The sequence below is a fragment of the Ammospiza nelsoni genome, chromosome W (genome assembly GCF_027579445.1).
Source record: "Ammospiza nelsoni isolate bAmmNel1 chromosome W, bAmmNel1.pri, whole genome shotgun sequence".
NCBI lineage: Eukaryota > Metazoa > Chordata > Aves > Passeriformes > Passerellidae > Ammospiza > Ammospiza nelsoni.
In genome coordinates this window covers 13,386,503-13,410,769 of record NC_080668.1, presented here as the reverse complement: position 1 = coordinate 13,410,769, position 24,267 = coordinate 13,386,503, and the positions used below count along the sequence as shown (strand labels likewise).

General features: G+C 44.0%; 2 protein-coding genes across 5 annotated transcripts in view; both read left to right on the top strand.

The window, feature by feature from the left end:
* The window catches only part of LOC132086212 (uncharacterized), a 308,574-nt gene that overhangs the window by 129,860 nt on the left and 154,447 nt on the right, over positions 1–24,267 (top strand). The window lies entirely within an intron of this gene.
* The window catches only part of LOC132086213 (protein FAM219A-like), a 211,622-nt gene that overhangs the window by 163,973 nt on the left and 23,382 nt on the right, over positions 1–24,267 (top strand). For 2 of the 4 annotated variants that reach the window (XM_059491699.1, XM_059491698.1), the window contains exons 3-4: positions 14,537–14,577; positions 22,261–22,274. In XM_059491699.1, coding sequence (XP_059347682.1) covers positions 14,537–14,577; positions 22,261–22,274 — 55 coding nt within the window. Of the gene's footprint in view, positions 1–206; positions 233–14,536; positions 14,578–22,260; positions 22,275–24,267 lie in introns of all 4 variants that reach the window. The other 2 variants (XM_059491697.1, XM_059491696.1) reach the window with 1 other exon arrangement.

The following is a 24,267-nucleotide window of genomic DNA, read 5'->3' as shown; positions in this document are numbered from 1 at the left end:
GGTTTAACCCCAGCTGGCAAGTAAGTACCATGCAGCCACTCACTTTCTTCCACTCCCCAGTGAGAGGGGGAGGAGAATCAGAAAAAAAGCAAAACTTGTGGGCTAAGATAAAAACAGTTCTAAAATTCAAACAAAGTAAAACATTATAATAATACAAATTATAATAATAACAATAATAATGGTCGTAATGTAAAGGAGGGGGAGAGGGAGACAGAGAGAAAATCCAAGGAAGGCAAGTATTGCACAATAGGTCTCACTACCCTTTAACTGATGTCCAGTGTGTCCCTCCCACAGCGATTGATTCCTCCCAGCCACCTCTCCCCAGTTTATATACTGGGCATGATGTTCTTGTTTTGCAGAGAAAAGAAGAAAACCCCACAACTTTGTAAAAGTTGTAAAGCTTGGTATGTTTATTACAGCGCTGGACGCATGCGGAGATTGCTCTCCTCAGAAAAGGCATGCGTGCCTCTGAGAACTTCAGGTGTCTTTTTATCTCTCTCTCAAATACATATGCATACAGTTTCACAATAGGTTCATACATCTTCATTTTTATGGGTTTCGTGTGACTTTTACCACTAGTTCCTTTTTATCAGAAAAAATTTCGAGGTCAGGTTGACTTGCCCTTACAGCAGTCCCTGTCTCTCTCTATCATCTTCTGTCTCCCCCCATTTATCTCTGTCCTTCGCTGAAGTAACTTCAGTGAGCTTAGGCCTTGCAGTCTGGTTAAATAACTATGATTTCTAACCACAGACTCAACTCAAAAATTTACATTTCACCTAAATTAAAATGGATTTCTTTCCTGGAAAATTTTTACTTTGCTTCATTCTATGGTATGGAGTATCCCTTTGGTCAGTTCCGGTCCCCTGTCCTGGCTATGCTCCCTCCCAACTTTTTGTGCACCTCCTCCCTAGCAGAACATGAGACACTGAGAAGCCTTTGACTCAGGGTAAGCAATGCTCAGCAACAACCAAAACATCAGTGTGTTATCAGCATTATTCTGATTATAAAATTCTGATAACATTATATTGAATACAAAACGCAGCACTGTACCACATACTAAGAAGAAAATTAACAATCCCAGAGGAAAGCAAAACACATGGTTACAGAAAAATATTAAAACTTATCAAATGCAGGATACAACAAAAAAGCAACTTGTCAGACCTCACAGACTGTCAGCAACGGAGAGAGAGGGGGAGGCTGATTCAGTGATCAGAATCCGATTTTCTTGTGGGATACAAACACATATACTATTTTAGGGAGACTACTAATGTGTACTACAATGATTAGATTAAAATCACATACACAAACTTATGCATATAACATCTCTTGCCTGAACAGTTTAATGAGATTTTCTGGTAAACCTGTCTGATTTAATCTTCTCGCAATCTAGGTCTAATTTTCAAAGTTCCATTTGCTTTTGCCAAGGCATCCTGTTATCAAATATTATGTTAACCAGGTCCAAAGTCCATCATGTGTCTTGTGCCCCTCAACATACCAACAACAGACCAGCTCTATAATAGTGTCATGGTTTGACACTGGCCAAATGCCAGGCACTCACTAAAGTTGCTCACTCACCCTCCCCTGCCACAGCTGGGCAGAGGAGAGATAAATTTAATGAAGGCTTTGTGGAGTTAAGGACCAGGAGAAAATACTCAAAGGGCAAAACAGGCCCAACCTAAAGGTACAAAATGAATTTATTACTAATAAAATCAGAGGAAGATTGTAAAGCTGATCTCTGGGGCCATTCAGGTCCAATCTGGATAGCTTTGGACCCTGGCCCCTCGCAGCCATACAAGAACAAAAGTAAAAGACTCAAGGCACTCTTTCCTCTCGGGACCTGAGTCCCACTTTATTAATGGATAGGAGCTGCCTGGGTGGTGTCCCTGAGGGGAAAGAGGCAGAATCTCTCATGGCGGGAGATTTTAAACCCAGGGAAATGGGGGGCGGAGAAGAGGGAACACAGCCAATGGGATACAAGTGATGGGAGGGGAGAGGGGAGGGAGTAACCTGAGGAGACACCACCACCGGGGCTTTGGTGAAGGAAAGACCATGTGATATAAGAGGGGAATCTCATGAGGATACAAACATACTACTCAGTGCAAATTACCAACCTAGTGCAAAACAATAGCTAAATAAACTATTTTGTGCAATACAACAGAGCATAATGAGAAGTAAAAAAATCCTTTAAAAACACCTTTTCTTCCCCCTACCCCTCCCTCCTTCCCACTGACAGCACAGGGTGACAGGAGGATGGGGGTTTTAGTCAGTTCATCACTCGAGGTTTTCTGCTGCTCATGGAGAGGAGTCCTTCCCTTCCTACACTGTGGAGTCCCTTCCTACGGGAGACAGTTCTCCGCAAACTTCTCCAACATGGTTCCAAATCTCACAAGCAGCAGTCTTCTCAAAACTGCTGTAACGTGAGTCCTCCCAAAACTCCCACAGCATGGGTCACTCTTCCATGGGGTGCAGTTCTCGAAGGACAGGCTGCTTCAGTCTGGAAGCAGGGGCCCCCTCTCTCCACTGGGTCTCGCACTGGATCACAGCCTCCTCCAGGCATCCACCTGCTCCAGTGTAAGAATCTCCCCCATGGGCTGTGGGTGGATCTCTGCATCCCCTGTGGACTACAGGGAGACAGCCTGCTTCACCATGGTGTCCTGAATTGACTATATGATGCTTTTATCCCCAATAGTCTCATTCTGTTTATGTTGAATAATAAGTTTTGTACCTTTAAGAGTGTTCCAGAGAGTGAAGGGGGGGAGAGAAGAAGCGTGCAGTTTGTTTTCAGACACTGCACTCCTCCTCCACATTCCTGCTCCTGGACTGTGTTGTCTGCGGACGGACAGACAGCAGGACAGAGCTCTTCCTTTGCTTTTTAGTTAGTTCTAGCTAGCTGAGGCAGAGAAGTTCCCTGGACTGTTTTTTTTTTTTTCCTTTTTGTTTGGACCTCTTGAAACTGCTCTGGACTGAACACCCAGGAGAGCACCGGCAGCTGCAGCTGTGGCCCACTGGGCCAGGCCTGGCCTGCGACAATTCCAGCACCAGAGGGACTGATCAGAGACTGAGTGAGCTGCAACCCAAGGACGGGGTTTTTCTCAGTTTGTCATCTCTTTTAGAGTGGCACGGGGTCTCATTGTTTGATATTGTTTTAGTTTTATTGTTTAATAAACATTTTTTTTTCACCTTTCTCCAAGGAGGTATTTTTTCCCTCCCAGACCAGTTGGGGGGAGGGGCCAATTGGATCTGCTTTTCCCACCGGAGCTCCTTTGGGGGATTCTTCCCCAAATTTGCTCTAAACCTGGACACATGGTCATCACCACAGCCTGCAAAGGAATCTCAGCTCTGGCGCCCGGAGCACCTCCTGCCCCTCCTTCTTCACTGATTTTGGTGTTGCCATGTTGTTTTCCCTCACATGTTCTCACCTCCTCCTCTTCTCCGGCTAGAAAAAACTGCATGTGCCACACCTTTTCTGAGGGTCTATGGTTCAAGTCCCTCTTTGGGCACCAAAATGACTGTAGCAGGTTGAGCTTAGCTCGGTGCCATGTGTTCACTAAGTTGCTCTATCACTCCCTTTTCCAATGGGAGAGAATAAGATGGGGAACAACCAGCGGGTGAGAAAAGGAAGTTTTATTACAGTGAAAGGAAAGAAATAAGCAAGAATCTGTGCATGCATAAGCTAAAGCCAAAAAAAAGTCAATCTCTACTTCCTATCAGCAGCAATTTTCGGACACTTCCTGGGAAGCAGGGCTTCAGCATGTGTAATGGCTCTTCCAGAAGGCAAACACTGAAGAATCATTAATACCCCCCCTTCCTCCTTTAGCTTTATATATCTGAGCTGACATCATATGGTATGGAATATCCCTTTGGCCAATTTGGGTCACCTACCCTGGTTGTGCCCTCTCCCAGGATCTTGCCCACTCCCATCCCCTTTGATGAGGGAAGGAATGTCAGAGGGACAGCACTGCTCAGCAGAAGCCAAAACACTGGTCTGTTATCAACATTTGTCCAGCTACTTATGCAAAGCACAGCACTCAGTCAGACCCAATACACAGTGGCAGAACCACAGAATTGTGAACAATTAAGGAGAGAATATTTGGGTTTCTAAAAATGAAGGTTTGTGAGCACATTTTTTGTGGTACTTCACCTCACCAAATTATTTACCCTTATCAATTGTCCTGGTTTAAGGCAAATTTGGGAGAAAACCTCCAAAGGCATTCCTCTAGAAAGCAAATTCAAGTGGCCCCTCCCCCAACCGGTTCGGGAAAATGTTTCCTTGGAGAAAAGTGGAAAAAACTTTATTTCACAGGCAAAGCATTCACCAGCACACACCACACACACACACACACACAAAAATGAACAATATTAAACAATAAAACCTCTTCCCAATCTGAAGAAATGACAAACTCAGAAAGTCCTTGTTGGGGGTTGCAGCTTGGCTCACCCAGTCTCTTATCAGTCCCTCTGGTGTTGGAAATGCAGCAGCCCAGGCCCAGCCCAGTGGGCCACAGGTGTGAGCTCACAGTGCTCTTCTGAGTTTTCAGTCCAGAGTAGGCTTAAACAGTTCCAAGAGAGATAAAAACTACAGTCCAGGGAACTTCTCTGTCTCAGCTAGTTAAAAACTAACTAAAAAACAAAGGAGAGCTCTGTCCCGCTGTCTGTCCATCCACAGACAACACAAGTCCAGGAGCAGCAATGTGAGGGAGCAAGTGCAGTTTCTGAAAACAAACTGTGCACTTCTTGTCTGCCTCTCCCTTCGCTCTCAGAACCAGTCTTAAAGGTGCAAAACTTATTTCTGGACTAAACAAATGAATGGGAATATAATTCAGCATCAATAAGTCACCCCAGGACATTCCACCCCTTATCCCCATATCATCAGCTTACTACCAAAACTAATATATATTCTAACTCTACAAACACATACAATATACATACATATATATACAGTATACAGCTGTATACAGACAATGGCAGTAACATTCAGCAAACAGTGATATTTACACATAGTTCTCACCCAACAATCAGATCTCCCTGAAATACACATCATGTTGTTCTATCTTTCTGCGTTATCCACCATGTGCAACCTGGTCCCTGAGCAAAGACAACCCCGCAAATGGGTTTGTCTGTACTGGAGGCAGAATTGATCCAAACAGTTTTTCCTTACAAACCTCTGACATGCACTGTTTTGCAGAGATAGCCAAAAACTCTACAACTCTGTGAGAGTTATAAAGCTGTTATGTTTATTATTACAGCGCTGGACGCGTGCGGAGATTACTCTCTTTAAAAGACATGCACTTTTGGGAACTTCAGGTTCTTTTTTATCTCCGTCTCAAATACATATGCATACAATTTTTCAATAGGTTCATACATATTCATTTTTATTAATTTCGCGTTACATTTGCTGCTAGTTCTTTATCAGAAAGAATTCTTAGGTCATGTTGACTTGCTTTCATAGCAGTCTCTCTGTCTCTTTTTATCACTCTGTCTCTCCCCTCTTATCTCTGTCTTTCACTGAATCAGTTTGAGCTTAGGCTTTGCAGTCAGGCTACATAGCTATGTTTTCTAACTACAGACTCAAAGATGTACATTTCACTTAAATCAAAATGGATTTCTACTCTGGAGAATTTCTACTTGGTCTCATTTCTTCGTTTTTCTGGAAAATAAGTAAATTCTTTTACTTAATGCAAACCTTTACAACAATAAGAGTCTCAATGCTTTACTATGTACATTTGATAAGGAGGTTAACACAGCTCCTTGCTGTAGTATTCTCTAATTCTAAATTAGCAATATAATGGATAATCTTAAACTTATTCTAACTAATATTAACAAAACTACAATGGGATGACACAACTTATTAAAGATTCTATTTGCAGTTGGTGACTACTTAAAGATCACATTTTACTAGTGATGATATGCATTTTGTTTTATTTTTTGTAGAATTCTGGTTATTTTTTGTACCATGTTGGACAGTAATCAACATTTTCTTTCTGCTTTATTGGATTTCTTTCAAGATCTCTAGTAGGTCTTGGTGCTTAATTAATTGTTTTACTAATGTAAAGCCTATCTCAATAGGGGTAGGTGATAGTTTGTGATTCATTGTATAATTGGTTTTAATCAGCTGGTCGGATGTCACTGGGTCTAAGTACAAAAAAATCACACTCGATAATCTTAACAAAATTACAAATACAAAAATTAGAATGATTTCTACTAGACATAATAACATCGTTTTTATCACACACACTCTTTTCTAGTATATACGAGCACAGTTTTCTGGTCAGTGACTGGATGAACTTTGAAGTGGCAAATACTCAGTTCAGTTTCTAGACACACATCTTGGGCATTAATAGTATTGCTTTTACAAATGAATCTCATTTGTTCTCTAGTAATGCAGGAGTCTAAGTTTACTGTGTGCTACTTTTCATTCACTTTTCGTGCTTACACTCTATGTTCTGAAGGGTAGAGTACTGTTTTTTCATGGTTTAATCCTAGTGCAATGATGGGGTGGATAACGTAAACAGTGGCATTACGTATGGTAAGCACAAAGGCAGTGGCCACATTAGAAGCAGGATCATAGGTGAAATTTACTATAGTCTACTAGGATTGAAACTTCTTTTCAAAATCAATTGCATTATCTCGGACAATTTTCTGAATTTCAGTTGGAAAATTACCTTCACCCCTTTCCCGTATGATCAGAGCTGCTGTTGCTTGCATCTATAACTGTGCTTGTATACAACTGAAAGCTAAAGACACATTATCTTGAACTGTACTAAGTGCTTCTACTATTAACTTGTGGTCTTGGTCTTCGGCTTTTTCTCACTTTGGCAGTACTTAGGAAATCTGCTACTGGCTAGTACTTAATGCTAATGGAGATGACTAAAGGCTGCTTCAATTTTGTTAGGCTACTTGCTGGAGTGGTTAGTTTATTTATCAGTATTTTTGAAACAATTCTATTTAAAACTCTTAATCTTGTCTCTAATATCTCAGTTAGATCTTTTCGTATTCTGCTCTTGAGGTATACTTGTCTTTGTAACTGTTGTTCAGCTCTCAAAGGATGTTTTTAGGAAAGAGGAGCAGGCTGGTTGGATTTTTGAGATGTTAATTTGCATTAGCAACTCAACACGTTTGAGAGACCATTCTGGATTGAACAACAGTTGTTGTTCAGCCACATTTTTCACTACATAGGGGTCTATTTCATACACTTCAGGTTCAAGTTTGGATTGAGTTGGAGCTATTTGAGTCTTAGTGTGGGTTGTATAAAGTCTTGCTGTTGTAAAAAGCGCAGTGTCTACTTTAAATTTAAATGAGAGTCTGATAGCATCTCGAGCCTAAAGGCAAGTCACTTTTACAGGTTGTATCAAGGTGAAATTACACTAACCATCTGAATCACTTAGGCTATCACAAACTTCCTGGTGTTTGTATATACCAGGAGAGGTTGAGACACTAATTGCATGTGGTCTCTCATAAGCTGTCTTAATGACTACTTGGCACTTTACTTTGATTTCTTCTCTTCTGATCTTTTGAAATGTCTGCAGTTTTTGTTCTTGCAATTCTTGCTCTTCATATACTTGATTCTTGTGGATTACTACAGTGGATAGGTTTGAATCTTTTATCTCAGAAAGTTCTCTTATGGATTCAGTATACTGATTAAAAGCTTGGGACTAAGGCTATTTAGCATCACTTTGGGTAGAGGTACTCTCTAGCTCTAAAACTTCAGTTATAATTACATACAAAACAATTCTGTAAATGAAAGTATGAACTACTCTCGACTGCAATATATTCATTTTTCCCCGAGTAAGTTTTAATCTCAGTTCATTGTCTCTTGGTGTCACTCCTCAAGGGGCTTCTGGGGCCTTCTTCACTCGAGAGTGATGGATTTAGGCATTCTGCTCTTTGATTTTGATTGCAGTGAAGGTGGTGAGAAGCACTTGGAACGGTCTTTCTTACGGTGGTTCTAAAGTCTTTTCTGTAAGAGACTTAACATATACATAATTTCTAGGCTGTATGTTATGTACTGGCTCATCTAACTCTCTGCTCTAAATTCCAGCCATGTGTTTCTCAATTTCTCTGAGCTTTTTGCTTAAAGCCACCATGTAGGTGGCTAGTGTTACTTCTTTAATGTGGGTGGACATTTCTTTTTGTATTCTATGTAGTCTTCTATAAAGCATTTCAAAAGGACTTAACTTTTCTTTAGCTCGACGTTTAGTTCGAATTTGCAATAGTGCTAGTGGAAGAGCTTGGGGCCAGGGTAGATTAACTTTCTGCTTCAGTCTTACAATTTGCTGCTCAATCAAATGATTCATTTTCTGTACCTGGCTGCTTGATTGGGGGTGGTATGGAGTATGAAGTTCCCAATCTATGCCCAGGTGGCTACTAATCTGTTGCAGTATTTTGGAAATGAAATGTAATCCTCTATCCGAGGATATTGTGGCTGGAACTCTGAAGCGTGGTATTATTTCTTGTAATAATACTCTGGTCACCTCTCGAGCTTTGACAGTTCTGGTGGGGAATGCTTTTGGCCACTCTGAAAATGTATCTGTCAATACTAGTAAATACCGATACCCCCCTTTCCTTGGGAGTTCTGAAAAGTCAATTTGCCACTGCTGTACAGGCCCATGGCCTCTCCCAATCTGACCAAGTTTTGGCCTGGGGGTATTTTGGGGTTAGTCTGGAGGCAAAGATCACACTGTCAGGTTACTTGAGTAATGGTGGCATATAAATTCCTAGCAACGATTCTTTCAATCAAGTAGGTGTATAGGGCATCTTTTCTTCGGTGTGCTTTCTGGTGTTCTTCTCTTACTAGCGACTATAATAAATAAGAAGGGATTACTAGCTTCTTTTCAACGGTAGCCTGCCTTTCTTGGTTATACGTCCTTCTTTGATCTTCAATAATTTTCTATCTTTCTTATTATATTCTGGCTTACTTTCAAGGGAAATTTGTCTATCTGGAATTAGGGCTCTTTCAGTAGTTATTTCACTTTTTGCTACTTCTTTTTCTTCTCTATTTGCCAGCTCGTTTCCATCTTCTAATTCTGAGCTCACTCTTTGGTGTGCTTTAATATGCATAATTGCTACTTTTTCAGGCAGCTGAACTGCTTCTAGAAGCTGGATTATCTCTTGTGCATGTTTGATGTTCTTTCTCTGTGAGGTCAGCAGTCCCCTCTCTTTCTAGATGGCTCTATGTGCATGTACGACTCTGAATGCATACTTTGAGTCTGTATAGATGTTTATTCTCTTTCTTTTTGCTATTTCTAAGGCACGGGTCAGGGCAATTATCTCGGCCTTCTGCGCAGAGGTACTTGTTGGTAAGACTCTGGATTCTATTACTTCTCTGCAGGTGGTGACTGCATACTCAGCATGTCACTTTCTATTGGCAATGTAGCTACTCTTGTCAGTGAACCAGGTCTGCATCTTCCAAAGGAGTGTTTTTTTAAGTCTGGGGGGCTGGAGTAGGTAGCTTCAATGGTCTCTAGGCAATCGTGGTGTACTGCTTCTCCTTGATTTATACTGAGAAAGGAAGCTGGGTTGACAGTATTAGTCACTACTATCTCTACATCATCTTGCTCTACTATGATGGCCTGGTATTTCAGAAACTTCTGTGGTGAAAGCTAGTGGCTACTCTTTACTTCTAGTACCACAGATACTGTATGGGACACTAGCACAGTCATTTTTTGTCCCAGGGTAAACTTGCGTGCTTCTTGAATATTCAGCACGACTGCTGCTACAGCTTTGAGGCAACTTGGCCATCCTTTGGTTGTTGCGTCTAGTTGCTGGGAGAAGTAAGCAACTGTCCTCTGGTATGGACCCAAGTCCTGAGCTAGTATTCTCAGGGCAATTCCCTGTCTTTCATGGGAAAATAGAAAGAATGGTTTACTTACATCTGGAAGTCTCAAAGCTGGAGCTGACATGAGGGCACTCTTTAGCTAGTGAAAGGCCTGTGTGGCTTCCTTTGTTTACTGAAGATCTCTGTTTCTATCGGCAATAAGAGCATAGAGGGGTCTGATGAGCAGTCCATAATTATAAACCCACAGACGGCACCACCTTGCCATGCCTAAGAAAGTTCGGAGTTCCTTTATTGTCTGGGGTTTTGGGGTTTGGCATATGGCTTCTTTGCGAGCTTGCCCTAAAGTCTGTTCCTCAGCACTCACCTCGTACTTCAGGTAGATTACTTTCTGTTCCACTACCTGGGCCTTTTTCTTTGATACTCTGTATCTTCGGAGTCTTAGGAAATTTAAAAGGCTTACCGTCTAGGCTACACATGCTTCTTTCATCTGAGTGGCTACTAGAAGATCATCTACGTACTGCAAAAGATTTCCTTCTTCTTCTGGAGCTTCGCAAGACTGTAGATCTTTTGCAAGTTGCTCTCTAAACAAAGTGAAGGAATTTTTGAAGCCTTGGGGCAATCTCAACCATATGAGCTGAGTTTTGCGCCTACTTTTAGGGCTTTCTTAATCAAATGCAAAAATTTTCTGGCTGGCTTTGTGGATGGGGAGGCAAAAGAAGGCATCTTTTAGATCTAAAACAGTAAACCAGGTTAGCTCAGGTGTTAGACAAGTTAATGAAGTATATGGATTGGCTACCACTGGATACAAATCTTCTACTATCTAGTATGATTCACCAGATTTCTGAGCAGGTAAAATGGGAGTATTGAAATCAGATTGGCATTCTTTCAGTAACCTTAACTGCAGAAAATTTTCATTTATTTGGCTGATTCTTTTCTTGTCTTCTTTCTTTACGGGGTACTGCTTAATTCTCACTGGTTGTGTCTCTTCTTTGAGTTTAATTAATTTAAGGGATGCGTTTTTTGCCTTCCCTGGAACATCAGAGGCCTATACTTCAGGAAATACTTGACTTAGTATCTCTTCATCAATTTCTTCTTTGATTGCAATAGCTGTTAAGGTTAAACTTAATACTTCTATGTACTTTTGATCATTCACCTCTAGAGTAACTTCTCTATTTTTGAATGTAATGGTTGCTTGTAACTGCTCTAATAAATCTCTGCCTAAAAGTGCCTTTGGTGAATTGGGCATGTACAAGAATTTATGAATAGTCTATTGTTTTCCCAATTTATACCTTAAAGATTTGCAAAAATATGCTCTTTCAGACTGGCTAGTTGCCCCTTGCACTACAACATAATCATTTTCTACAGGTACTAAAGCTTTATTTAAAACTGAATATGTAGTTCTTGTATCAACTAAAAATTCTACTTTTTTCCTTTCTTTTTCCAGCCTCATTGTTATAACCAGTGGATCTGCTGGGGCAGAATCTCCTGGTCTTCTTCAGTTGTTTTGTACGTGTGCAGCCACTTGTTGCTCACCTCGTCTCTGTTCTGGGCATTGATCTTTCCAGTGACCAGTTCTTTTGCAGATTGCACACTGGTTCCTGCCCAGCCGAGGTGGTCCTTGTCTGGGTGGTCTCTGGTTGTGTTTTCTTTGCTTTTCTTCTTGTACTATTGCCACCAACTTTTTCATTCTTTGTTTATATCTTTTTTCCTGGTTACTAAATACCCTCTAGGCCTCTTCTAGCAAGACTTCAAGATTTCTCCCTTCTGGTCTTCGAATTTTCTGAAGTTTATGTCTAATATCTCTAGCAGACTGCCTCAAAAATGAATTAACTAGTTGATTCATCTCTATCTCAGACTCCGGATCCAATGATGTATGACGACGCATAGCATCCCTTAAACACTCTAGAAACTCAGATGGAGTCTCAAAGCCCCTGCTTAAGGGAATATAAGGCAGACCAATTTATGGGTTTTGGAATAGCTCTTTCCACCCCTGTTGCTATCCACTCTTGATAATCTGCTAATTTCTTTACTTCTGCTGATACATTAGGATCTCATTCTGGGTCTTGGAGGGGGAAATATTCTTCTACATCTAGCTGCTTGCTCTTGTAGTAATCTTCTGCCAAAGTCCTTGCTGTCATTAAGATCAGCTGTTTTTCCATTTCAGTGAAAGCATCCAGTAGTAACTGGATGTCAGCTCAATCTGGATTGTGTTGCTTGATAACATATCGTAGACATTTGGCAGTAAGTATCGGATCAATATGATAATTCTCAGCAATGTTTTCTCATGCCTCTAAATCAAGAGTGGCAAATGGCACTTTAATCATGAATCTCTCTCTTTCTGGTCTCACTGCCTTTCGCAGAGGGGCTTGTAACACTGCTTGCTTCTTAGTTCTAGATGCAACTGGACTGTCAGAGGGGGGTGGATTTTAGTGGATGTGCCTTCCTAGCCTGAGTCCTCCTTCTTTTTGGGGAAGTCTCTTTCATCTTCAACTTCAACTTCCGTCCTCCTAGGAGGAGCTTTCATCTACTCAAATGTATCTCGTTCTTGCTCTTTAGAATGATAAACCTTGTCTGATCTCATACACCATTGTCTTACACTGCATGCTGAACAACAACGTTTGATTTGCCTTCTCTTTGCCTTGTTTTCTTTTTCAAGGACCAAGACCAGTAGGTCCGAGGACGGTCTGATCTCACAGTCCTTTTGCTATTCTTGGTGATTTCTTAAAAAAAAAAACATATCAGCATACGAAACCTCATCCCATTTACCTTACCGTCTGTTTTGCAGAGAAAAGAAAAAGTACTCTACAATTTTGTGAATATTGTAAAGCCGGTATGTTTATTACAGCGCTGGACGCATGCAGAGATTGTTCTCCTCAAAATAGGCATGTGTACCTCTGGGAACTTCAGGTCTCTTTTTATCCTCCTTTCAAATACATATGCATACAGTTTCACAATAGGTTCATACATATTCATTATTATGGATTTCGTGTGACATTTGCCACTAGTTCTTTTTATCAGAAAGAATTCCGAGGTCAGGTTGACTTGCCCTCACAGCAGTCCCTGTCTCTTTTTATCACCCTCTATCTCCCTCCCTTTATCTCTGTCCTTCACTGAAGTAACTTCACTGAGCTTAGGCCTTGAAGTCTGGCTAAATAACTGGTTTCTATCCACAGACTCAACTCAAAAATGTACATTCCACCTAATTTAAAATGGATTTCTATCCTGGAAATATTTTACTTTGCCTCACGTCTTAAAACCAACATTAACTGCAGCAGTATATTATAATCTAAAGTTCCAGTGGGTGACCACTTTGCTCCGTCTTCTAACTTGTACAATGGCCACCAGTGTGTGCAATATTGGATTAGATCTTTTTTATTCTCAGAGCCCCCTCTACTGGTGACTTCCTTCCAGTGGGCCAAGATGCACCTCAAGGGGCTAGCCTGAGGAACTTCTTTGCTCTGGTTAGTTCCTATTACCTCCTTCTATTTGCTCTATCTTGCTTCTACCTAAACCTCTCTTCACGGAGCTTCACAGCAGTTTTCTAGTCTTCCTCCCACACACAGCTCCAGGTGGCAGGTATCTGTTTATTACAGGGAACTCTAAATCCTTTACGGCAGGTTGTTCCCAGTCTAGACTTACTGTAGTACTAGCTGAAGTCTGGTAAAGCCCCTCTAAATGAACTCATTCATCTCCTCTATCTACCTAATAATTCACAGGATTCACAAACTCTCAGGGGTCGAGTCGAAACCACTGGGGCAGAGGAACCCCTTGGGTTCATCTAGCCACGGTAAAAGTGTGCACAATCTACACCACAATTCACCACCTTTACTCAATGAACGTCCTTACTCACGCTTCTCTACTACTTTCTCTACTTCTCTGCTGGGCATTCCCTGCCCTCACAGCCTGCCCCTGCTTCAGGCCTCACTCAGCACCTTCAGTCGCAGGTAGAAACCCCCCTGCATTGTAGATATACTCCCTTTTGTACACCACGCACTTGCACAATTACAAACACAATGCATTAACTACACAATGCATTAACCATACAATGATACAGTGTCCGGACACCACACACACACATCCACAGGTTCACTCGACCCACCCCCAGGGTTGGTAGCGGTCTGCTCTATCAGACAGTGAACCTCCGTCTCTAGTTTAGCTGCTCTATCGGATGCAACCACAGGCCAAGCACTCAGACGTCTCTGAGTGACTTACTCAGCCGTCCTATCTTCTCTTTTCTCCCGGGGGTTCCTCAATACATACCATATCTTCCACATCGTAGCAGGTCCTTGTCTGTCTCCACAGGAGGCAAGCCGAGATGAGCGGAGCTCCTCCAGGAAAATCCCGGGGCGCGCCTAGGAGTCTGTCTGTTCTCCCCTGCCTCCGCGGGGACAGAGACGGTTCCTCCTGGCTGGCTTTGCCAGAATGTTTTGCGGAGATAGCCAAAAACTCTACAACTCTGTGTAAGTTGTAAAGCTGTTATGTTTATTATTACAGCACTGGACGCTAGCAGAGATTACTCTCCTTAAAAGACATGCGTACCTCTGGGAACTTCACGCTCTTTTTTATCTCTCTCTCAAATATATAGTAGGAGTCTTAGTGAAATATCTGTATTGTATATTGAATATCTGTATATAGGCCTTGCCCTGATAAGCCCTGGTTGTTTTTGATAGGCTGCAGCTGCAATGCCCTTAATTGGGCTGCAGCTGTAACTAATGAAGATAACTGGGATAAAAGGGGCTGGGCTTGGCCAGTCAGGTTGAGCTGACAACAAGCAGGAGAAGAAGTCAGAGCTGGGAAGAACTGTCCCCAAGAAGTATCACCGAGAAGGTGTGAGACTTTAGAGATATGATTGTGACAGTATGGGACTTTAGAAATGCAACAACAAGATAACAACACAAATACATATGCATACAATTTTACAATAGGTTCATACATATTCATTTTTACAAATTTCACGTTACATTTGCTGCTTGTTCTTCTTTATCAGAAAGAATTCTTAGGTCAGGTTGACTTGCTTTCACAGCAGTCTCTCTGTCATTTTTTATCATCCTCTGTCTCCCCCCTCTTATCTCCGTCTTTCATTGAATTAGTTTCTCTGAGCCTAGGCTTTGCAGTCAGGCTAAATAGCTATGTTTTCTAACCACAGACTAAAAGATGTGCATTTCACTTAAATCAAAATGGATTTCTACTCTGGAGAATTTCTACTCTGTCTCAGCACCACTGGGACTTTATCTCCATCTCCTGTATGCCGGGGATCAGATGGGCATGGCCTGCTCGGTTGGTGGAGCCTCAGGTGTTAACTAACCAGGTGGCCTTTTCTAGGTACTACTACCAATGTTTGAAATATCCCCCGCCCAATGCTTTCAAGGTGGTCTTTAACAGTCCATTGTACCTCTCTACTTTGCCTGCAATGGGTGCATGGTACGGGATATGGTACACCCACTCAATGCCATGTTCCCTAGCTCAGGTGTTGATAAGGCTGTTCTTGAAAGGAGTCCTGTTGTCTGACTCAATCCTCTCAGGGGTACCATGCTGTAGGGGGATAGAATACAAGAAAAAGAAAGATAGTATAGAAAGTAATCTTGCCCCTAAGGAGTTTCAGCTGAGCCAATTATTAGAGATTAGGAACAGGCCTGACTTTAACAGGCCACAGCTGTAGCCAATGAGAAGAGTGCTATAAAAGAGTGAGTTGGTTAGTTGAGAGGGGAACTGGAGTCAGTTGGCTACTGCGAGAAGAAGGAAGAGTCAGTGCTTAGAGGAGATGGTTATGAGAAACATCAAGGACGTATGAAATATTTGCAATAAGGAGACAACAATACGAAACCTTTGCAATATAATGACGACACCATGCCTCCAAAGGACTTGCTTTTCAAGGCCTAGGATGGTGTTACAGGCTGTAGCGTGAGGCACAGGGTAGGTTTCCAACTATTCAGTGATGGCTTCTGCCACTGTGAGCAGATAGTGCTTGCCTTGGCGTGTCTGGGGCTGTGTAATTTAGTCAATCTGACAGGCCTCTCCATACTTATATTTGGACCATCGCTCACGGTATCATAGGGGTTTCACCTGCTTGGCCTGCTTGATTGTAGCACACATCTCACAGTCACGGATAACCTGAGAAATACTGTCCACGGTTAGATCCACCCCTTGGTCTTGTGCCCAGTTATAGGTGGCATCTCTACCCTGATGGCCTGAGGCATCATGAGCCCATCTAGCTAGGAAAACTTCCTCCTTATGTTGCTAATCTAGGTCTATCTTTGACATCTCTATCTTTGCAGCCTGATCTACCTGCTTGTTATTTCAATGCTCCTCATTGGCTCTACTCTTGGGGACAGGGGAATCTACATGGCGAGCTTACACAAGTAGTTTCTCTACCCTGGTAGCAATGTCTTTCCACTGTTCAGCAGTCCAGATTGGTTTTCCCCCTACATTGCCAGTTGGCCTTTTTCCACCTTTCTTTCCAGCCAACCCTACAGAGCATTGGCTACCATCTACGAATCTGTATAAAGGTATAACTTTGGCCCCTTCTCTCTTTCAGCAATGTCTCAGGCCAGCCAAACAGCTTTGAGTTCAGCAAGTTGACTTGATGCACCCTCTCCTTTAGTAGTTTCTGTGACCTGTCATGTGGGGCTCCATATGTCTGCTTTCCACTTTCGTTTAATTCCTGCAATGCAACAGGAACTGTCAGTGAAAAGAGTGTAGCATTTCTTCTGCTGGCAGTTGGTTGTACAGTGGAGCATCTTCACCCTGTCACTTGTTCCTGCTCTTCTTTGTTAGTGAGACTAAAGTTTTCACCTTCCGGCTAAATTATAATTATTTACAAAATCCCAGGGCGATTTGGATTTCCAATATGGGCGTGCTGTGTGATGAGGGCAATCTATTTGCTCCATGTGGCATCAGTGGCATGGTGGGTAGCGGGAACCTTTGCTTTAAATATCCACCCAAGCATCGGCAGTTGGGATGCTGGGTGGAATTGTGCTTCCATGTTAATCACTTCTGAGGCAACTTGAACTCCTTTATAGGTGGCCAAGATTTCCTTCTCTGTTGCAATGTAGTTGGCTTTGGACCCTCTGTAACTTTGGCCTCAGAATCCTAGTGGTTGACCTCGAGTCTCCCCAGGCAATTTCTGTCAAAGGCTCTAGGACAAGCTATTGTTTCCGGCTGCAGAGTAAGGCACATTCCTCACCTCCGGTCCTGTCCTGACTGGGCCAAGGGCTACTGCATGAGTGATCTCTTGCTTGATCTGGGCAAAAGCTAACAAGCTGTTCAGGGCTGAAGTGGAAATCATTCTTCTTGTGGGTAACCTGGTAGAGAAGGCTCACAATCTGGCTATACTCAGGAATGTGCATTCTCCAAAAACCTATAGCGCCTAGGAAAGCTTGTGTTTCCTTCTTGCTGGTCAGTGGAGACATTGCTGTGATTTTATTGCTAACTTCAGTGGGAATCTGAAGCTGTCTGTCTTGCCAATTTACCCCCAGGAACTGGATCTCTCAAGCAGGTCCCTTGACTTTGCTCTTTTTAGTGGCAAAGCTGGCTTCTAGGAGAATCTGTATGATCTTCTCTCTTTTCTCAAATACTTTTATGGCCATGTTTCCCCCCCCCCCCCAATGATGTCATCAATATACTGCAGGTGTTCTGGAGCTTCACTCTTTTCTAGTGCAGCTTGGATCAGTCCATGGCAGATGGTGGGGCTGTGTTTTCACCCCTGGGGCAGTCGGTTCCAGGTGTACTGCACGCCCCTCCAGGTGAAAGCAAACTGAGGCCTGCATTCTGTTACCAGAGGAATGGAGAAAAACACGTTTTCAATGTCAATAGTGGCGTACCACTTTGCTGCCTTGGACTCCAGCTCGTACTGGAGTTCCAGCATGTCTGGCACAGCAGCATTTAGAGGTGGAGTCACTTTATTTAAGCTACAATAGTCCACAGTCATTGTCCATTTTCTGTCAAACTTGCACACAAGCCAAATGGGGCTGTTGAAGGGTGAGTAGGCCTTACTGACCACCCCTTGGCTTTCCAGCTCATGGGATCATTTTGTGGATGGGGATAATGGCATCTTGATTTGCCTGATACTGTCAGGGTACACCATCATAGGCAAGGTTTTCAATTCCTTAATGCCCTCTGCCTCTACGGCAGCTATTCTAAAAGCCCACCTGAGTACTTTTGGGTCTTTGTAATAGCCATTTTGGAGAAAGTCTATGCCTAGAATACACGGGGCTTCTGGGCCAGTCACAATAGGATGTTTCTTCCACTCTTTCCCAGTCAGGCATGCCTCGGCTTCCAACAAGGTCAGTTGCTGCGATCCCCCCATCACCCCAGCAATGGAAACAGGTTCTGCCCCCATATGTCCTGATGGCATTAGGATACACAGTGCACTAATATCAGCTAATGCTTCATATTTTTGAGGATCTGATGTGCCAGGCCATCAGATCCACACGGTCCAAAAGATCTGATTTTCCGGTGCCTCTTCCTGTCTAGAGGCAGGGCCCCTCTAGCCCTGATTATTATTTCTTTCTTGGGCATATATATTACAAGTTTCTTCAAGGGGTTCTGACAGATCATACCTGGCAGATTGGTCATGTGAGGCTGAGGCTATCTTCACTTTAGTGGAACTCCCTTGGTGAGTGTTTCTCTCCTGAAGTTGACACACCCATGCTGCCAGGACAAAAGTGAGTTTCCCATCCCACCTTCTCATGTTTTTTGTTTTTATGGTCGTGTAGGAAGAACTACAGGTCAGCTCGTGGAGTGTACTCTCTCTCTTTAGCTGGGGGAAGTTGGGCTCTTACTCTGGGGCCTGTGACTTGCACTGGTGCTGCACTGATCTTCCTCATCTCCTCCCTTACCACCTCCCTCATCTCCTCTTTGAGGTCCTTAACCACAGTAGAGACAGGAGCCTGCATTGGACCATTGACCGTACTCTCATAATTTCTGAGCCTGTTGGCGACAGAACCTGCCGTCTCTCGGTTGTCCTTGGCATTAATCGTTGCAATGAAGGTGGTGTATTGAGATGGCCCTAGCTTTGCCAGGGTCTACAACATCTACCTTGTGCACCTGACCTTGTCGGGGTCATTATTATGCAGTCCGTCTCTCTCAAAGAGTACTTCCAATACAGCCACTTCTCTCAGCTGTTGGATTACTTCCTCAAGGGTTTTCTATTGCATTCTATGATGGTACTGCTGCATTCTTTCTCTGTGGACAAACCTCTCTCTTACACTCATTAAAAGCCACTCCCAGAGGGAAAGGGGCCCTGGCTCCCTTACGAATACCTGATCTACACCTGGGTCCTGGGTCAAGGATCCCAAATACCTTGCCTTACCACTATCTAGTAGGATGCCTGTACCCTTCATGTCCCAGACCCAAAGTAACTAGGTCGTATAAGCCTCACGCCCCCATTGCACAATGTCTTTGTGCAGATTACGGAGACTGTCGTACAACAGGGACTCGGTGATAATCTCAGACTCCAGCTCCCCTGTGGGTTCTAAGTGTCCTTGTTTCCCATCATTATTAACTGGGTGTGCTGATTTGATCTTAGACTTCTTTTTTTCCACAGGGGTGACAGCTGGTTGCTGTGACTGCCCTTTAAGCTCTTCTGGAACCTGGATGCTTGTAACATCTGTGGGTTCCACTGCTGCACTATTAATAGACTCTCCCTCTTCAAGGCAGGGGGAGGGTTTCCCACTAGCTGGGGAAGTGTATTTTTTCAGCACCTGGCATATCTTCTCCTCCATTATCCCTATCTAATCCATGTGGTTCATTTCTGAGGTGGACTGTGGGGCAGGATCAGGCTTTGTGCCAGCATTCCTAGTCTCTGGGGCCACATCAGCTTCTGAGGCAGCATCCTTGTTCTCTGGGGCAGGTATCAGGGTGGTTATCTAAGTCAATCTCCCCTTATCTCTGAATGCTAAATAGAATGGGCCTGTCAGCAACACTAGCCACTGTATGATATCATTAGCATTTAGAGAAGATTTGAACTTTTCAAAAACTGCTGGGGTAGGCCCAAAGAGCTGGGTGAAGGGTTGGGAGAAAATTTCCCCCAGTGTCATTTCCTCATGGTAGGTACCATTATTAAAGTAACCCCAAAAATAGAGTTAGTGTGTGATAGCCCTGAATCTATGTGCCCACCTTCTAAAGGAAGTTAAAAATCCATGAATTCTTCACCTTGTTAACCCCTAAAGCAAACTGGATAATAGCCACAGTAGCCTTAGTTACAGAACTTATGTTTAGATAAGGGTCTGTGAATGGGAGAAATATAGCCATGACCATGTGCCACCCAAACCAGGGAAAGCTAGACCACATGGTGACACTTAATGAGGTTTCTATATCAGCACACAAAAATTAGGTTACTCAAGGACTCGTTTTTGGTTTTTTTTTTTCAGCCTTTTTCTCTCAATGCCTTTGTGCCGATCATTGAGTGCCAAAATCTGTCTTGGTTTGAAAGACAGGTGTCTGTTAAGGAAGGTAGGAGCCTCCCTTGGAATGGAAAATGTAAACCCTCTCCCTTCGAATTATTATAATCTTGAAATTAAGTGGGTCTCAGGGAAAGATATGAGAATAGGAATAATAGATCTTTACTAGTATATATAAATTTTTTAAAAAAACAAAAAACACCAAACCCCCCCTCCCCCTTACAACTTAATAGGAAAATTAAAAAAAATGCAGTAGTACAAAAACTGACAGAGTCAGAATACGACCTGACACCCTGTGGGTCGGGGTGTTGGTAGCAGTCTGATTAAATGGTGGCTGCAGTCCTCCTGGAGTGGCAGATGTGGTTTTGTTGAAGCAGTAATCCTGTAGAAGGTTGTAGTTTTCTTCTGAAGGTCCAGTGGTGGTGTAGATGGGTCTGCTCTTCTTTTGGGAATCCAGTGGAAAAAGGCTGACTGTGGTGTTCTTAATCTCACTTTATATTTAGGTAGGAATGCTTGACTCCTCCCCCTGGGTGGAGCATTTTACAATGGGATGATGTAATTTTATCAGTCATGCAGTGAGACTCAATGGCCCATTAAGAGATGATATCCCCCTGGAGGGAGAAGTGGAAGAGATAAAGAACACTCCTCCACCTGGTTTTAACAGATGATAATAGAATACATTTGGTTGCATCTTGCATTGCAACTTAAGACATTAGGTCTTGGCAAAACCCAGGCTCTTTCCAGCATATTGTGCATGAGAAAGAGATTTCAGGCTTACGAGTGTTATTGATTGTGTGTGTATGTGTGTGTAGACACACCACAGTTTTTTCATCCTCCCTGCCCTTGCTTAAACTTCTTGCCTTGGGGGAACTGGTGCATCACTCCTGCTCCCTGTGTCCTACAGTGACGGGGTCTCTGAGGTCAGGATGACTTTGAGGTATTAGAAAGTCTCTTTTCCCTAGCCCTGAGACCAAAGAAGAAGAAGACAGGATTTCTTGGCTCTCGTTCTCAAGGTTGTTTAATTTTTCTTATCTATAACATTCTTTTTCTGACCCGCCAAGGTCTGTCTGGCAGGTCAGTTTGCAGCACACTGACCGCCCTCAGGATGGTGTTATCTTTTTATACTAAAAACTACGTGTACTTTATTTACAATAATTTTCCAATACCTATCACCTCTGTTAGACAGTTTGTCTCTACTGTAAACCAATCTAAAAGTGCCACCATCATAGCAGAAGACAGAGGCTAAGAAGAAACAGGAGGAAGGACAGGACACACCCAAATCCTTTCATCTTGCCTCCTGAACCCCCATTCTAAAACCCCCAAATTCTACTTTTTCACCTTGTGATAAATTCACTATCATTCTATTCAAACTCTTGTGTTTTTTAACTCTTTGCACAAAGTTGGTAATTGTTTCTATGGGTTAATATCGAAGGCACAGGTGTCTTTGACTCTGTACCAAGGTCTCTGAGCCCCCTGCTAGGGTCTCGAGTCCTCCAGAGCAGTCAGAGCAATGTCTTGGGTTCAGACACTACAGATGTCTCAACTTGTGTATTCAAAAAGGGTTTCTGATGTTGCTTCAAACTGAAATTGTCTCTGGGACAGATAATCCCATCATCCTTACTTTCTGTCCCCTGGGTGATTTAGGACTCATTGTGACCTGATGCTTGTACAGAGACAAATAATGGGGGAAAAAAGAACAGTTGATACTACTAACCCTGCATGCAGTTAGTAATGGTAATCTGCTTTTTTTTCATTCAAAATAGATTATAAACAGCAAAGTTCATTTCTTTACAAAAATGTGTAGCAAAAAGAAAAACAAAACAGACTTCCATCTCTGCATCTCCAAAGGATCTCTGAAATTGCACTATGTGGGATCTCAGCACCTCAGGACGGAGGTGCAGAGTGGCCGAGACCACCCTTGGGGGGCTCGGGAGTCCTGGAATGTTGCCAGAAGTGTCTGGTGGCTGGACTTTGATCCTACACAGGAGACGACACCTGTATGAGGATGGGAGGATTTCACTGGGTGAATGGTGAAGGGATAAGTTAATTAGAGTGTAAGACACAGGGTTTAGGATTTCTGTACAGGGGGGTCTAAAGAAGTAAGATGGAGGAATTGGGGCGTGTCCTGTTCTTCTTCTTCTTCTTCTTGGCCTCCATCTTCTGTGGTGATGTTGGCACTTTGGGATTGGTTATTACTAAAAGTGCACCGGTTAATAAGGGTAAAAGGTATTGGGGAAAAAGTATAAATATTGTGTACGTAACTTCGAGTATAAAGATAGGTGACCGCCCCGGGGGCTCTCAGTATGCCCATGGCTGACATGCTGGGCAGACCTCTGTTGGGCTGAAAGAAAATCTTTTAGATAAACAACTAATAAACACCGAGACCGAGAAAAGATCTGAAGTCTCTTCTCGTCCTTTGAAGCGCGAGCTCTTCAAGGCCATCCCTGGGCCTTTCCAGGCCACCTAAACAGCCGAGAAACCGATAAGTGGCGTTCGCTGCGTGGGCTACTCCCCACCAACCCTTTTGGGGGGGGATCAGCCCTGAAGAGCTGAAGAGCTGAAGAGCCGAGAGGGCAGCTCCAATCTAGGACGAGTTCCCAGGAGAGCACTGATAGCTCCTGAGGAGAGAAGCCTGAAGAAAAAAGGAAAAAAAAAATGGCCAGAAGAGTCTGCAAAAAACAGCAGTCACTGAGAATTACATCTCTCAGCTTCTGCCGAAGAAAGTTCGTAGCAGAGCAGCCCGGATTGGAACTGGAAGGCGCCTCTGGGTTCCTTCTCCTGTGACCTGCTGGACAGAGACCAGGAGCCTTCGGACAGCTCTGACAACAGATTCGGTGAGAAGGTCAAAAAATAAGAACATGGGGGGCACACTCTCCCAGGAACAACGGGAAATTTTGTCCACCTTACAAGGCGTGGCTCAAGCATACATGGAAGGGATCCCAAAGAAAGAATTAAAACAGTTATTGTTGTGGGCACGGCTTAACTACCCACTTGCCAAAACATGCCTGCTATTCGAAGTGGGGTTTTGGCAAGAAATTAACAGACATTTATATCTCTTCGTAACAAAAAAAGACGAGACAGCGTTAAAGCTGCTCTCGCCGGCAAGGTTGATGCTAGAAGGCATCTCAGTGCAGTCGAAAAGACTGGAAGAGCAACGAAAAGTTGCGGCACCCTCGGAAGGAGGAGGGGAGCAAAGCTCCGGGAAAAAATTAGCTCTGGCCTCCAGAAGCCAGGGGGAAAGGGCTCTCGAGAAAAGAGAGCAGGAAATAATATTAAAGCCCCCGGTCCCAAAACCCAGAAACCCCAGGAAACTCCTAAAGCGTCCTGAAACCCTGGAGAGTACAGGGGAGTCAGGATCGGAAGGGGGGGTGCAGGGGGGAGAAAAGGGATCAGGGGGGGCGCTTTCTCGCGGAGGGCAGGGCGGCCAGGCGGCGGCGGTGCAGGCGGGGAGCGCGGGTGAAAAGATAATGGGAGACACGAGTTCCGGTGCGGCTTTTGTCAGCGCAGCGCTGGGGGCGGCGGCCGCCCCGGCCGGCAGGGTAGAGGAGACGCGCGCAGCGGGCAAAACTCGCAAGAACCGGGGGGGGGTGTCACATACCAGTGCGGGGGCAGTAAACACAGATGGCGAAATGGGGGAAATTGCGCAGCCCCAAAGGGCCACCGTAGTGAGACGCGGGAGGCGCGCGGTTGTGACGTCAGACCCGGTGCGGAGGTCAGCTCGGATCACGGAGCGGGCCCGAGGGCCGGCGGGAGGCGGGCTGCACATGCCGGTGGGAGGAGCCAGGGACACAGCGTCAGAGGAGGAGGAGACAGAGTCAGGGACAGACCGAGGGGAGGAGACCTCGGAGGTGGAACGAGGGGGAGAGAGTGACGTCAGCTCGGGAGAGACAGGGAGCGGCTCGGAGAGCACGCATGCGCAGAGAGTAGAGCGCGGGCGGGGGCGGGCCCGGTCCCCTGTGACGTCTCAGGCGAGGAGGGGCCGTGTTAGGGATTCTACGTCCTGGGGCTCCACACACTCTCCAGATTCGGTGCCTTTGTTTGAAACCCTCGGAGTTCCAGTCCCTTCCCTTCAAGGGAGACGTTCTGGTGTTC